This window comes from Bufo gargarizans, chromosome 3 (assembly GCF_014858855.1).
Source record: "Bufo gargarizans isolate SCDJY-AF-19 chromosome 3, ASM1485885v1, whole genome shotgun sequence".
In the NCBI taxonomy this organism is placed as follows: Eukaryota; Metazoa; Chordata; class Amphibia; order Anura; family Bufonidae; genus Bufo; species Bufo gargarizans.
Window position 1 is genome coordinate 285,350,856 of NC_058082.1, and position 16,118 is coordinate 285,366,973.

General features: G+C 44.4%; 1 protein-coding gene across 1 annotated transcript in view; it reads right to left on the minus strand.

Annotated features, from left to right (window-relative positions):
- LOC122932012 (AP-1 complex subunit beta-1) overlaps positions 1 to 16,118 on the minus strand; it is a 125,627-nt gene that overhangs the window by 86,411 nt on the left and 23,098 nt on the right. The window contains exons 2-3 of the mRNA XM_044286154.1: positions 4,714 to 4,773; positions 2,406 to 2,511 (exon numbers count right to left, since the gene is read on the minus strand). Coding sequence (XP_044142089.1) covers positions 2,406 to 2,511; positions 4,714 to 4,750 — 143 coding nt within the window. The 5' untranslated portion in view covers positions 4,751 to 4,773. The remainder of the gene's footprint in view (positions 1 to 2,405; positions 2,512 to 4,713; positions 4,774 to 16,118) is intronic.

Sequence of the window (16,118 nt, forward strand, 5' to 3'; positions counted from 1 at the left end):
TCAGGGAATCTATATGGGTGATCATCCCCCTGTCATTGATCACCCCCCTGTAAGGCTCCATTCAGACGTCCGTATGTGTTTTGCGGATCCGATCCATGTATCCGTGGTTCCATTAAAAATCATACGGACGTCTGAATGGAGCCTGACAGAGGGGTGATCAGGGAATCTATATGGGTGATCACCCCCCCGTAAGGCTCCATTCAGATGTCCGTATGTGTTTTGCGGATCCGATCCATGTATCCGTGGATCCGTAAAAATCATACGGACGTCTTAATGGAGCCTTACAGGGGGGGTGATCAATGACAGGGGGGTGATCAGGGAATTTATATGGGTGATCACCCGCCTGTCATTGATCACCCCCCTGTAAGGCTCCATTCAGACGTCCGTATGTGTTTTGTGGATCCGTAAAAATCATACGGATGCCTGAATGGAGCCTTACAGGGGGGTGATCAATGACAGGGGGGTGATCAGGGAGTCTATATGGGGTGATCAGGGGTTAATAAGGGGTTAATAAGTGACGGGGGGTGTAGTGTAGTGGTGTTTGGTGCTACTTTACTGAGCTACCTGTGTCCTCTGGTGGTCGATCCAAGCAAAAGGGACCACCAGAGGACCAGGTATATCAGACGCTGTTATCAAAACAGCGTCTAATATACCTGTTAGGGGTTAAAAAAAAAATCGCATCTCCAGCCTGCCAGCGAACGATCGCCGCTGGCAGGCTGGAGATCCTGTCTCTTACCTTCCGATCCTGTGAACGCGCGCGCCTGTGTGCGCGCGTTCACAGGAAGTCTCGGCTCTCGCGAGATGACGCCTATATGCGTCACTCTGCGCAGAGCTGCCGCCTCCAGACCGCGATTCTGCATTAGGCGGTCCGAAGGCGGTTAAAGGGAACCTGTCACCAGGATTTTGTGTACAGAGCAGAGGACATGGGCTGCTAGATGGCCGCTAGCACATCCGCAATACCCAGTCCCTATAGCTCTGTGTGCTTTTATTGTAGAAAAAAAAACACGATTTGATACATATGCAAATTAACCTGAGATAAGTCCTGTCCCTGAGATGAGTCACATACAGGACTCATCTCAGGTTAATTTGCATATGTATCAAATGTTTTTTTTTTTACACAATAAAAGCACACAGAGCTATGGGGACTGGGTATTGAGGATGTGCTAGCGGCCATCTAGCAAACCATGTCTTCAGCTCTGTACACAAAATCCCGGTGACAGGTTCCCTTTAAGCCATGTGAAGATGGCCTGAGATAGAGTAATTAGTAGCAAGGATGTATCTCATACACCCTTGGCTACTAAAGTGACACCCAACAAGGACATGAGATACTCTGGTAGCAAAAGGGTTGAATGCATGAATATGGTGATTACTAAAGTTCCAAACTTAGTAGTCCATTGCACTTTTTTTTTTTTAAAGAGGACCTTTCATGGGTCCATAATTTATTAAATAAGTAGCAGGACATGTAGGGCATACATGGGGGATGTCCCTGCACTTACTATTATTTCTGGGTGCCGCTCCGTTCACCCACTGTGGCCCCCGGTACATTCTCCCACGCTGTATGCTAAGTAATAACATCGGAATACCGGGGAGGAAACATCAGCTTTTTTTCCCTGGGCGCTCCTTCTCCCCGGCTGTAACGCTGTCCAATCGCTTAGCATAGCATCACAGCCAGAGAGAAGGCGATTCGTTTTTTCTCCCTGGCTGTGACGCTCTGCGCAGCGATTAGGCAGCTAGCCAGGGAGAAGGAACGCCGAGGGAGAAAAGCTGACGTCTCCTCCCCGGTGTTCCGATGCTGTTACTTAGCATACAGCGCGGGAGAATGTAACGGGGGCCACAACGGTTGAATGGAGCGGCGCCCAGAAATAAGAGTAAGTGCAGGGAAATCCCCCATGTATGGCCCTACATGTCCTGCTACTTAGTTTATAAAGTATGGACCCATGAAAAGTCCTCTTTAAGCTTGTGGTTCTAAGGATCCGATGCTGCATTTGAGATGTTGCTTCTTTTTTTTCTTTGTTGATTTGGGTGTGGAGGGGATGCTAAGACTCTGTCTCCGCTAGAGTTATCTTTTAATGAGACAAAAAATTAAGCTCCTATACACTTCGGTATGTTTCAGCTGAGCCCGCCGTTTTCAGAAGGATGGACTGATGCATGGCGTGCTCCAAAGTCTCCCCTGAGAGATGATGTCAAGGATGAAACAGGAGAGGGAATCTCCCAGGAGATAAGAGGTGTCTGGCGGCAGCTGTCTCCCCTCTCCCCAGGCGTGTATATGTATGAGTGAGTTGGGAAACCTAGGTGTATGGATACTTTTAGAATGCAGTCTATAAATTGCAGGGATAACAAAAAAATATAGTTATTTTATCTCCTAAATATATGATCCAATAACCGCGAAGAAGCCTTCCCATTACCTCACATCTTTGCCAACAGTCATGGCGGCAATAACCTTCTTCACAGCTTCCTTGCGCTTTTCCTTCTTCTCATTATTCAATTCTGCTTTCAACTCGAAGATCTCCCCTAAGAACAGAACAGGAAAGCTTTGTACGCTGCAGTAATTGATGTCCAGCATAAGACACATTTTTTAGTAAAATATATGTAGTACAGCGACTCTAACCTCTTGTATCAGCTAGGTATGGTGCACGACCCTTACGACCTACCCCTGGTCAAGATACAATGGAACTGGCAAGTGAGTGAAACGGTAGGGGGCACTCCACTATCTGATGCCAGATGGACATAGATGTTGAGGACAGGATTATAGCATATAGTAATTTATTATATGGATAAAAAACGTGGTGCTGTGGTCCACTTTTGTGGGTCACTTAAAACAGACAAAACATGGAGGACAATAGATGAAATACAATGGATAAAATATAATAATGAAACACAATTTGGCGCCAAAAATATAAAAGATAAAAAATTTCACTGAACGCTCCTAATGATCGATGATATGTTGTATGGACCTGGTCGTTGGAGCTCTGAAGTCTCTTGATTAGGACATGAGGAAATAATGGAAAAACTATGAAATGTAATATTAGTAAGTGAAAAGTAAAATATGATTGATCAAGTTTATGTGCAAAAAGTAATACATCTTAAAGGGGTTCTCGATCTCAGAAAATCTATCTGGAAATACCCTATTAGGGCTCATGCACACTGCCGTTAGTGTTTTGTAGTCCACAAATTGCGGATCTGCAAAACATGGATCCCGGCCAAGTGTATGCTATCCTTGTCCCCAAACAGACGAGAATAGGACATGTTCTATTTTTTCTGTAGCGCCAGGGAACAGATGTGAGGATGCAGACAGCACACAGTGTGCTGTGCGCATCTTTTGCGGCCCCCTATAAATGTATGGGTTGGCACCTGATCCACAAAAGATGTGGATCGGATATGGCATGAGCACTTATAGGGGCTGTTCAGAATGGTCATTTCTTGGACAGAGTGAGGAGCAGATGCAAAGAACATTTCTCACTCTGGAAGACCTGCCCTGTTCTTCACTTACACAAACAACCCACTGACGTACACTGAGCACTATGTAATGCTTAATTTCTCCTGTGGGGGTGTGGTACAGAAATGTAACTCTTACTGCCAGGTTTCCCCACATGTTATATGTGATTGTTAGAGGACACATGGTGATCAGCTAATTATCAAGGGACAGTCTAACAAGTAAGGGTTGTCCAAACCAGAGAACCCCTTTAAAAGGGAATTTGTCGGCAGATTTGTACCTATGAAAATGCACAACCCGTTGCAAGTGCGCTTGGCAGCTAAAAGCATTTGTGTAGGTACCATGTACATATGTGCCCTCATTGCTGTCAAAAATGAAGTTTTAATATATTTGAATGAGCATCTAGGAGCAACGGGGCATGGACCTTACACCTAGAGACTCTGGACTCTCTGCAACTGCCGCGCTGTCTGCACTTTAATTGACAGCCCGGGCAGAGTAAACGTGATCATACCTGGCCCTGGCGTCTCCTGAAGACAAAGTGGAGAGGGTGTGGCGGCTGATGAGCCTCTAGGTGCAATGGCAATGCCCCCGTTTCTTCTAGGGGCTCATTTGCATATATTAAAACTTCATTTTCTCAGCAATGTGGGCACATATGAACATAGGAACCAACACAGAAGCCTTCAGCTGCTAAGTGCACATGCAATAGGTCAGCCGGTTTCATAGGTACAAATCTGCTGACAGATGCCCTTTAAAGAGAAACACTGGTGGGAAAAATAGTATTTCCCATTAAAATTATATATTAGCATCATTGAAACTCCATGTTTATTCATATTTAGTTCACCTAGTAAGAGGGGCTAAAAAACGTTTAGACTGTCGATTAAAAATGCCATACACTGGCTTTACACACCTTGCGAGCACTAGTTAAGGGGTTGTCCTGTGACCGGCGGGGTCCAACTGCTCCACTCAAATTTATGGGACTGCTGGAGACGGCCATGTCCAAGAGCTTGGCAGTTTCGGGCTGCCCTACAGCAGTGCAGTGAATGCACGCATGACCACCAATACATTGAAACTGGAAAGCGCAAGCCCCTGTTCCTATGACCCGCGGGACCCCAGTGATCAGACTCCCGCTGATCAGACCTTATCACCTATCCTCCAGATAGGGCACAAGTTGCCTTAACCGGGCAACCCCTTTAACCTTTTAACCATGGCAATGAGAATACTGGATGGAAATTTGACAGAAAATACTTTATGTAGTATTTAAAAAACTGAAATTATGGCACCTTTCTTGTTTGTGGTGAAATACTTTGAATCTGTCATGTTTGCGTGTTCTCTTGGGATACCTACATAAAACAGACAAAAACAGAATATCAGAATAAAACAGCATCAATTGTGCCATCTAAACTGTATAGAACATAACATTAAAGGGAATGTGTAATCAGAAAATAACCTATTAGTTAAATTACGTTTTTATGTTTTACATTTTTAAAGTTTAACTGTCATTATTTATTTTATTCTTGCAATTTATTGGGGCAGTGATACTGACCATTTTTGTAATATACTTAAATTACTGAAATCGTACATTTCTATTAGAATAATAGCAGTAAAGTGGCCCATTTTGAGCCTTAGCAATGCTCCTCTGTCTTCTGTTTACATTACAGTGGAGACTGTGTTATGTCAATAGAAGACAGAGGAGCGTTACTAAGGGCTCTTTCACACCTGCGTTATTGTCTTCCGGCATAGAGTTCCGTCGTCGGGGCTCTATGCCGGAAGAATCCTGATCAGTTTTATCCTAATGCATTCTGAATGGAGTGAAATCCGTTCAGGATGCATCAGGATGTCTTCAGTTCCGGAACGGAACGTTTTTTGGCCGGAGAAAATACAGCAGCATGCTGCGCTTTTTGCTCCGGCCAAAAATCCTGAAGACTTGCCGCAAGGCCGGATCCGGAATTACTGCCCATTGAAAGGCATTGATCCGGATCCGGCCTTAAGCTAAACGTCGTTTCGGCGCATTGCCGGATCCGACGTTTAGCTTTTTCTCAATGGTTACCATGGCTGCCGGGACGCTAAAGTCCTGGCAGCCATGGTAAAGTGTAGTGGGGAGCAGCATACTTACCGTCCGTGCGGCTCCCGGGGGCGCTCCAGAGTGATGTCAGGACGCCCCAAGCGCATGGATCATGTGATCGCATGGCACGTCATCCATGCGCATGGGGCGCTCTGACGTCATTCTGGAGCGCCCCGGGAGCCGCACGGACTGTAAGTATACTGCTCCCCCGCTCCCCGCTCCTACTATGGCAACCAGGACTTGCGTCCTGGCTGCCATAGTAACACTGAAAGCATTTTGAAGACGGATCCGTCTTCAAATGCTTTTAGTACACTTGCGTTTTTCCGGATCCGGCGTGTAATTCCGGCAAGTGGAGTGCACGCCGGAACCGGACAATGCAAGTGTGAAAGAGGCCTAAGGCTCAAAATGAGCCACTTTACAGCTATTTTCTAATAGAAATGTACGTTTTCAGCAATTAAAGGAAATTACAAAAATGGTCAGTATCACAGCCCCTACACATTATAAAAATAAAAAAGGAATGACAGTTACACTTTAAGGACATTTTGATTATGTTATTATTAATTTTCCATGTCAAGATCTATATTTAATCTAAAACCATAAAATCCTGCAGAGTTCGCACTGGCCACTAAGCCTAATGATAAGTGCCACTTCTTGGTCTGTACAGATCACTTTACTGCTGTTATCTGCTTATCTGTCATTCTAATCCTGCCTATAATGATATTACCTCTGTGTATAGATAAGACAGGATCCACCATTCACAATAGGCGATTGTCATATCTTATCTATTCTTTCCTAGTACAATGACCTCTGGGCAGGACCTAGATCATGCCTAGAAAACTCCACCATAGAAGTCAATGAGGTCCCCTCCTGTCAATTGTGTCTATGACCCATGGGGCTGCCGTAAAGCAATAATGATGTTCATAACATCATAAAAACAGATTAGAAAAAAGGACATGTGTTACTATCTGGTCTTAGGTGGGAGAAAACATTTTTGGTGATACATTTCCTTTAAGTACCATAATTGGAAGCGTAATAATATTTTTGTACAAGTGTGACAAAAATGTAGGCTCGTGTTTAGCATTTCCTTCTGGCTCTCAAAGTCCTTGGATTGAGCAAATCAGGTTTTGGGTGCTGTACTACATCAGAATCATCATCATCACAGCAGAGCCTTTACAGGGAATGTCACCAGTTTTAGGCCTCATGCCCCCGACCGTTGTGTGCATCTGTGGCCGTTGTGCCGTTTTCCGTTTTTTTTTGCAGACCCATTGACTTTCAATGGGTCCATGGAAAAATCGGAAAATGCACCGTTTTGCAGCCGAAACCGTGATCCGTGTATCCTGTCCGTCAAAAAAATATGACCTGTCCTATTTTTTTGACGGACAACGGTTCACGGACCCATTCAAGTCAATGGGTCCGTGAAAGAACACGGATGCACACAAGATTGGCATCCGTGGCTGTAGGTTACTTTCATACAGACGGATCGGAAGATCCGTCTGCATAAAAGCTTTTTCAGAGCTGAGATTTCACTTCGTGAAAACTCAGATCCGACAGTATATTCTAACACAGAGGCGTTCCCATAGTGATGGGGACGCTTCAGGTTAGAATATACTAAAAGAACTGTGTACATGACTGCCCCCTGATGCCTGGCAGGTGCTTCCAGGCAGCAGGGGGCAGACCCCCCCCCCCCCCTGTAGTTAACACATTGGTGGCCAGTGGGCCCCCCTCCCTCCCCTGTAGTTAACTCGTTGGTAGCCAGTGGGCCCCCCTCCCTCCCCTGTAGTTAACTCGTTGGTAGCCAGCCCCCCCTCCCTCCCCTGTAGTTAACTCGTTGGTAGCCAGTGGGCCCCCCTCCTCCCTCCCCTGTAGTTAACTCATTGGTAGCCAGTGGGCCCCCCTCCCTCCCCTGTAGTTAACTCGTTGGTAGCCAGCCCCCCCTCCCTCCCCTGTAGTTAACTCGTTGGTAGCCAGTGGGCCCCCCCTCCCTCCCCTGTAGTTAACTCGTTGGTGGCCAGTGGGCCCTCCCCCCTCCCTCCCCCTCCAAATTAAAATCTCCCCCCCTATCATTGGTGGCAGTGGAGAGTACCGATCGGAGTCCCAGTTTAATCGCTGGGGCTCCGATCGGTAACCATGGCAACCGGGACGCTACTGCAGTCCCGGTTGCCATGGTTACTTAGCAATTTGCAGAAGCATTATACTTACCTGCGAGCTGCGATGTCTGTGTCCGGCCGGGAGCTCCTCCTACTGGTAAGTGACAGATCATTAAGCAATACACCGTACAGACCTGATTAAAAGTCAATGGGGGACGGATCCGTTTGCAATTGCACCATATTGCGTCAACGTCAAACGGATCCGTCCCCATTGACTTGCATTGTAATTCAGGACGTTTGGCTCCGCACGGCCAGGCGGACACCAAAACTACATTTTTTTTCATGTCCGTGGACCCTCCAAAAATCAAGGAGGACCCACGGACAAAAAAACGGTCATGGATCACGGACCTACGAACCCCGTTTTTGCGGACTGTGAAAAAATACTGTCTTGTGCATGAGGCCTTATGGTGTCCTCACTAAGGGAAGAATAAATAAGTGACAGATCCCCTATAGGCTGGGTTTATATCATGTTTTTATTATACGTTTAACGTACACGTTAACAGATGCCTCTAACAGATGCCATACTGTGGCATCCGTTCACCATAGAGTTCCATTGTAAAACAAAAATTTATATTTTAACGTATATGTCTCTTTGCAGGATGGGAAAGCATAGTGTCTACTTTTTTTTTTACAATGAAAGTATATGGTGAGGGTGCCACAGTATGGCATCTGTCTCAGGCATCCATTAACTTATAATAGAAACATAGAAACATAGAATGTGTCGGCAGATAAGAACCATTTGGCCCATCTAGTCTGCCCAATATATCTGAATCCTATGAATAGCCCCGGCCCTATCTTATATGAAGGATGGCCTTATGCCTATCCCATGCATGCTTAAACTCCTCCACTGTATTTGCAGCTACCACTTCTGCAGGAAGGCTATTCCATGCATCCACTACTCTCTCAGTAAAGTAATACTTCCTTATATTACTTTTAAACCTTTGCCCCTCTAATTTAAAACTGTGTCCTCTTGTGGTAGTTTTTCTTCTTTTAAATATGCTCTCCTCCTTTACCGAGTTGATTCCCTTTATGTATTTAAAAGTTTCTATCATATCCCCTCGGTCTCTTCTTTCTTCCAAGCTATACATATTAAGGTCTTTTAACCTTTCCTGGTAAGTTTTATCCTGCAATCCATGGACTAGTTTAGTAGCTCTTCTCTGAACTCTCTCTAGAGTATCTATATCCTTCTGGAGATATGGCCTCCAGTACTGCGCACAATACTCCAAGTGAGGTCTCACCAGTGTTCTGTACAGCGGCATAAGCACTTTACTCTTTCTACTGCTTATACCTCTCCCTATACATCCAAGCATTCTGCTGGCATTTTGTGCTGCTCTATTACATTGTCTTCCCACCTTTAAGTCTTCTGAAATAATTACTCCTAAATCCCTTTCCTCAGATACTGAGGTCAGGACTGTGTCGAATATTCTATATTCTGCCCTTGGGTTTTTACGCCCCAGGTGCATTATCTTGCACTTATCCACATTAAATTTCAGTTGCCAGAGTTTTGACCATTCTTCTAATAATAATAATAATAAATTATTAATTAAATATTTATTATTAATAATAATAAATAATATTTTTTGTGTACATTAAAGATATGATAGAAAAACCTGTTAATCAGCAGCAGGTTAGCAGGAACAGCCAGGATAATATGAGTCCTCGTATTTGTGAGCCAGGAGCTCACAAATACGAGGACTCATGGGCATGCGCCGGAGCTGTTAGGACTTACATCAGCATAACACTGGTGACACATTCCCTTTAACAAGACTGGTCACAGAAACACACTGGGGGAGATTTCTCAAAACTGGTTCAAAAGGGAAACTGGCTTAGTTGCCCACAACAACCAATCATATTCCACCGTTCATTTTTCAGAGCTCCCCTGGAAAATGAAAGGATCGGGGCAACTAAATCAGTTTTCCTTTGCACCTGTTTTGATAAATCTCCCTCAATGTTATCCAATATTGAGCTTTGTGCTTTATGACGTACTAGCCCAGATCAGTAGCAATTATAGCAAGTGGACAAATTCACTTTCTAAAAGGTATTTTTTTTATGTCTGTAAGGGGCCGTTCACATCACGCTCATGCTTTTCCATCCAGCAGAGCCCAGAAAAAAAGATGCATATGTTAACATATATGCATTTATCTGCAGTGGAACCCTATGGTACAGTGTCAGGTCGGAGGCATCCATTTAACATACAGTTGCAAGAAAAAGTATGTGAACCCTTTGGAATGATATAGATTTCTGCACAAATTGGTCATAAAATGTGAGCAGATCTTCATCTAAGTCACAACATTAGACAATCACAGCCTGCTTAAACTAATAACACACAAAGAATTAAATTTTACCATGTTTTTATTGAACACACCATGTAAACATTCACAGTGCAGGTGGGAAAAGTATGTGAACCCCTAGACTAATGACATCTCCAAGAGCTAATTGGAGTGAGGTGTCAGCCAACTGGAGTCCAATCAATGAGATGAGATTGGAGGTGTTGGTTACAGCTGCCCTGCCTTATAAAAAACACACACCAGTTCTGGGTTTGCTTTTCATAAGAAGCATTGCCTGATGTGAATGATGCCTCGCACAAAAGAGCTCTCAGAAGACCTACGATTAAGAATTGTTGACTTGCATAAAGCTGAAAAGTATCTCCAAAAGCCTTGCTGTTCAGTCCCCGGTAAGACAAATTGTCTATAAATGGAGAAAGTTTAGCACTGCTGCTACTCTCCCTAGGAGTGGCCGTCCTGTAAAGATGACTGCAAGAGCACAGTGCAGACTGCTCAATGAGGAGAAGAAGAATCCTAGAGTGTCAGCTAAAGACTTACAAAAGTCTCTGGCATATGCTAACATCCCTGTTAGCGAATCTACGATACGTAAAATACTAAACAAGAATGCATTTCATGGAAGGATACCAAAGAGGAAGCCACTGCTGTCCAAAAAAAACATTGCTGCACGTGTACAGTTTGCACAAGAGCACCTGGATGTTCCACAGCAGTACTGGCAAAATATTCTGTGGACAGATGAAACCAAAGTTGAGTTGTTTGGAAGAAACACACAACACTATGTGTGGAGAAAAAGAGGCACAGCACACCAACATCAAAACCTCATCCCAACTGTGAAGTATGGTGGTGGGGGCATCATGGTTTGGGGCTGCTTTGCTGTGTCAGGGCCTGGATGTATTGCTATCATCGAAGGAAAAATTAATTCCCAAGTTTATCAAGACATTTTGCAGGAGAACTTAAGGCCATCTGTCCACCAGCTGAAGCTCAACAGAAGATGGGTGTTGCAACAAACTGGACAACGACCCAAACCATAGAAGTAAATCAACAACAGAATGGCTTAAACAGAAGAAAATACACCTTCTGGAGTAGCCCAGTCAGAGTTCTGACCTCAACCCGATTGAGATGCTGTGGCATGACCTCAAGAAAGCGATTCACACCAGACATCCCAAGAATATTGCTGAACTGAAACAGTTCTGTAAAGAGGAATGGTCAAGAATTACGCCTGACCGTTGTGCACGTCTGATCTGCAACTACAGGAAACGTTTGGTTGAAGTTATTGCTGCCAAAGGAGGTTCAACCAGTTATTAAATCCAAGGGTTCACATACTTTGTCCACCTGCACTGTGAATGTTTACATGGTGTGTTCAATAAAAACATGGTAACATTTAACCCCTTAAGGACACGGCCCTATTTCACCATAAAGGGATTCTGTCACCTCCCCTAAGCCAAAATACGATTTTAAAGCAGCCATGAAGCACAGCTTACCTGGATTAAGCTGTGCTCTTTTATCTTGAAATCCGTCCAGCAGTTACTGCAAAAAACGACTTTGATTGATATGTAAATGTGTCCTGAAGGTGCCCAGAGGGGCGTTTTTTCTTCTTAAGAGAGCCCAGTACCGCCCCTCTTTCAGTGCCCAGCCCGCCTTCCTTGTACTGTCTAACCGCCGCCTCCAGCCTGCCACAGCATCTCCTCCCTCTCCTCCCCCTCCCTCACGCCGAACTGAGGGCTGCGCCTGTGCGATCATCAGGAGACTGAGGGCGGCAGCTTCATCTTCGTCACAGGGCATGCGCCGAGCCCAGTGACGTCCGATGTTCGCTATTTCCCTCAGTCAGCCTGGTAGGAAGCGCAGAGGATTGCCGATCGGCTAAATACAATACAGCTTTACTTAATATAATAATACCTAATTTGCCCCAACAAATACTTATTTCTTTCTTGAAGGGAGGGTGGGGAAAGAAATCGCTGGCCGTCTTCACTGTGGCAGGCAGACTGGAGAAAGCGCAGGGTGCAGCAGCCGATCGGCAATCCTCTGCGCTTCCTACCAGGCTGACTGAGGGAAAGAGCTAACATCGGACGTCACTGGGCTCGGCGCATGCCCAGTGACGAAGATGAAGCTGCCGCCCTCAGTCTCCTGATGATCTTCGTTCGGCGTGAGGGAGGGGGAGGAGAGGCTGTGGCAGGCTGGAGGCGGCGGTTAGACAGTACAAGGAAGGCGGGCTGGGCACTGAAAGAGGGGCGGTACTGGGCTCTCTAAGAAGAAAAAAACGCCCCTCTGGGCACCTTCAGGACACATTTACATATCAATCAAAGTCGTTTTTTGCAGTAACTGCTGGATGGATTTCAAGATAAAAGAGCACAGCTTAATCCAGGTAAGCTGTGCTTCATGGCTGCTTTAAAATCGTTTTTTGGCTATGGGGAGGTGACAGAATCCCTTTAAGGACCAGGCCATTTTTGGCAAATCTGACCAGTGTTCACCCCAAGCCTCTCAAGAAAGGTATCCCTAAAGGACAGTTTCTGCGGATACGCAGAAACTGCTCCGATTCAACCGAGTTTGACAAACAGGCCAATATCTTGTTTCATCGGTTCAAACAGAGGGGATACTCGGATAACTGTCTTTACGAAGCTTGGAGTCATGCGGAATCCCATGACAGATCAACTTTGGTCCATTCTGCAGTGAAAGAGAAAGCGTCAAACGATGTCATTAGAATCATAGGTACTTTTGACACAGGATCCAATCAAGTCCGGCAGATCATTGGACGCTACTGGTCTTTGCTTAAATCTGATCCGGACTTAGCACACCTCCTTCCGGAACATCCCTCAATCACCTTCAGGCGGGGTCGCAGTATAGGGGATCAATTGGTACATAGCCATTTTGAACAAACCCCCCCTCCAGTTTCCTGGCTAACAGACAGGAGAAATGGGACCCATAGATGTGGGAAATGCAAGGCCTGTTCCTTTATAGTAGTCGGCCAGTCCTTCATGAATACCGCACAAAATCGTACATATATGGCCCGCAGCTTCGCAAACTGTAACACAACTGGCGTAGTTTATATGGCTCAGTGTGTATGTGGCCTCAGGTATGTTGGAAAAACCTGTAGAGCATTCAAAAAGAGGATTCTGGAACACATTGGCGATATTCGCCACAAACGTGACAAACCTCTGTCCAGGCATGTGGTTCTAAAACATGGTGGAGACCCAAAAGTGGTTAGTTTTTCCATGGTTGAAACAATAAAACACTCTATCAGAGGAGGTGACATTGATATCATCCTGAGACAGAAGGAGTCAAGATGGATACATATATTGAATACCATGTCACCTGCAGGATTGAATGAAAATATCGACTACTCCTGCTTTCTCTGAGTCAGCCAGATATTATAATACATGGGGTGGATATATAACCTTGAGCACAGTGTTTATCTATAAAAAAAGGGGGGATTAGTGGCCACCCCTGTGACACTGATTTGCTTATATTCACCCCGCACACGTATCAGTTTATATATATCCGTGTTAGTAATCTGATCCACTATAACATAACTAAGAATTCATTAATAGCTCTCGTTACGTCTGTAGGACACCTATCCTATGTGGAACATCTCTTCCACTACCTATCCCACATATCCCTCCCATTAATATATATCAGCTATACCTGTCTCTGATATGCCATTATTTCCCTTATCCATTGTCCCCCACAACATCACACTGTGGTTGATGCAGATTTATAGCGACTTGCATTATAATCATGATCACTGCATCTTTGCTATATTAATCAGATGCAATACAGGTCCCTTTATATTATAAGCAGACATGTTCTTTCTTAGTCATCATGATTAATATCATGACATAACGAGGTTGACATTATGATTAAGAACGCTGCTTACATGTAACCGTGTTGTATCCTGGTACACTCGCCTGGTCACATGATCGGACACGATCGTCCACGTCACTAGATTGAGCTCTGACACTGAGCTCATTACGCTACGTCAGCCTGGCCATGTGATCGGACATCCCGGGTGACGTCATCAACGAGCGCCCGGAAGTCATCCGGCGGCCACAACGTGACTAACACCAAGGCCCTTGCGAAATGGGTGGCATAGGTTAAGGTGGGAATGGGAGACGTGCGATATATTACATATACGTACGGCGGGTCGGGTATTGATTCGGCGTCGTTCAGTGAGCTGGACACACCCAGTGTGGGTGTGATGAGGCTCACTACGTCACTAGTTTACGCCCACTCTGGCCTAGACAGGGATAGGATGCTTATCTATGGCCCCACCCACTATCAATGAAGTGTGGGTAATTTAAACTGAATAGGCGTTCCAGCATGGCGTCCTCACACACAGGATCAGTGAGGCACCACTATCGGTGAGTGTCTCTGTTAACTGGGAGCCTGGGTTATCATTTACATCAGGTTAGTACCCATAGCCTCATCTGGCACAATAGGCTTATGGTCTGTTTCTCTTTTGCTCCCAACAGCATGTACATGGGCTGCTGCTGAATATGCGAGTGAATATACTGCGAACCGCATTAATAGCGCGGGGCCTCCTTGGTCTCATCCTGGCATGCAAGTAATATCTTGTTATTTTTATCTCACTGTTTATTATACATGTGATGGCACAGATGAGACTGTACCTAAGGTAACCTCTAATATACCCATTTGGGAGCCCGTACTTCATGCTATATATCCATCTTATATGCACCTATCTTGTGCTTTCCAATGATCCATGTACATATGGTCACAATATCAGACCTTTATAAGCTATTCAATGAATGAACTAAATTGACTAGTGAATAATTTGATCAAACAGTGTCATCACAATTGAGGGGCCTGCTGACTGTCTCGCCACCTCTCACCGATGCCAAATTAGAGCATTGTACTATAATATGTCCCCTGATGAACCCGACAATCTATTAGGGTGAAACGCGTTGGGACTCTGACACCTGATCCTACGCCACCAACTTAGGAGGCAGTATTTCTGGTGTTCAGTACATGTATTCATATTGATGGTACATTTGCATGTACAAATGTGTACGGCAAGTTTGATATTGTTGTTTTGATGATATTTAGACTCACAGGCAACCATACTTGGGGTCTTCTGTGACACCTGGCATAATATTATCCTTGTGAGTTATTGCCCACCCACAATACGCAGTTATTACGACTGTGGGGGATCAATCACTCAAGATACTGTAATTTTCCTTTTTTTTGTTCTGTGTACCTAGAGTAGGTCCCGATTTAGGTAGTAACCTACATCATAGGGTAATCCAGGACTCAGTAGGAGGTTCCAGAACACGGGATCGTCCTTATCAGGACGGCTATTCCGTTTATAGGCAGGGGCTTGAGCCTAGGGTTGAGCATAGGGACAGATCAGAATTCATGACTGTCCACCTCATCCATCACTGAGCCTGCCATCTGGACACCACAGTATCATCCCATGCCATCAAGGTTATATCTTTTCTTTGTTCTTTTTCTATGTATGTTTGTGGGAGTTCGTTATTTTATGTAAATTAGATTAAAGGCTACGTTTTAGAACAGGTTGTTCCCTGTGATTACTACAGTGTCACTTTAAGTGCTGATAACTTTAAAACACTTTGACTTATCCAGGCCATTCTGAGATAGTTTTTTCGTCACATATTGTACTTCATGACACTGGTAAAATAAAGTCAAAAAAAAAAATTTTTTTGCATAATAAAATACCTAATTTATCAAAAATTTGGAAAAATTAGCAAATTTCAAAGTTTCAGTTTCTCTACTTCTGTAATACATAGTAATACCCCCAAAAATTGTGACGACTTAACATTCCCCATATGTCTACTTCATATTTGAATTATTTTGGGAATGATATTTTATTTTTGGGGGATGTTACAAGGCTTAGAAGTTTAGAAGCAAATCTTGAAATTTTTCAGAAATTTACAAAAAAACAATATTTAGGGACCACTACAGCTCTGAAGTCACTTTGCGAGGCTTACATAATAGAAACCGCCAAAAAATGATCCCATTCTAGAAACTACACCCCTCAAGGTATTCAAAACTGATTTTACAAACTTCGTTAACCCTTTAGGTGTTGCACAAGAGTTATTGGCAAATGGGGATGAAATTTGGGAATTTAATTTTTTTGCCAAATTTTCCATTTTAACCCATTTTTTCCACTAACAAAGCAAGGGTTAACAGCCAAACAAGACTGTATCTTTATTGCCCTGACT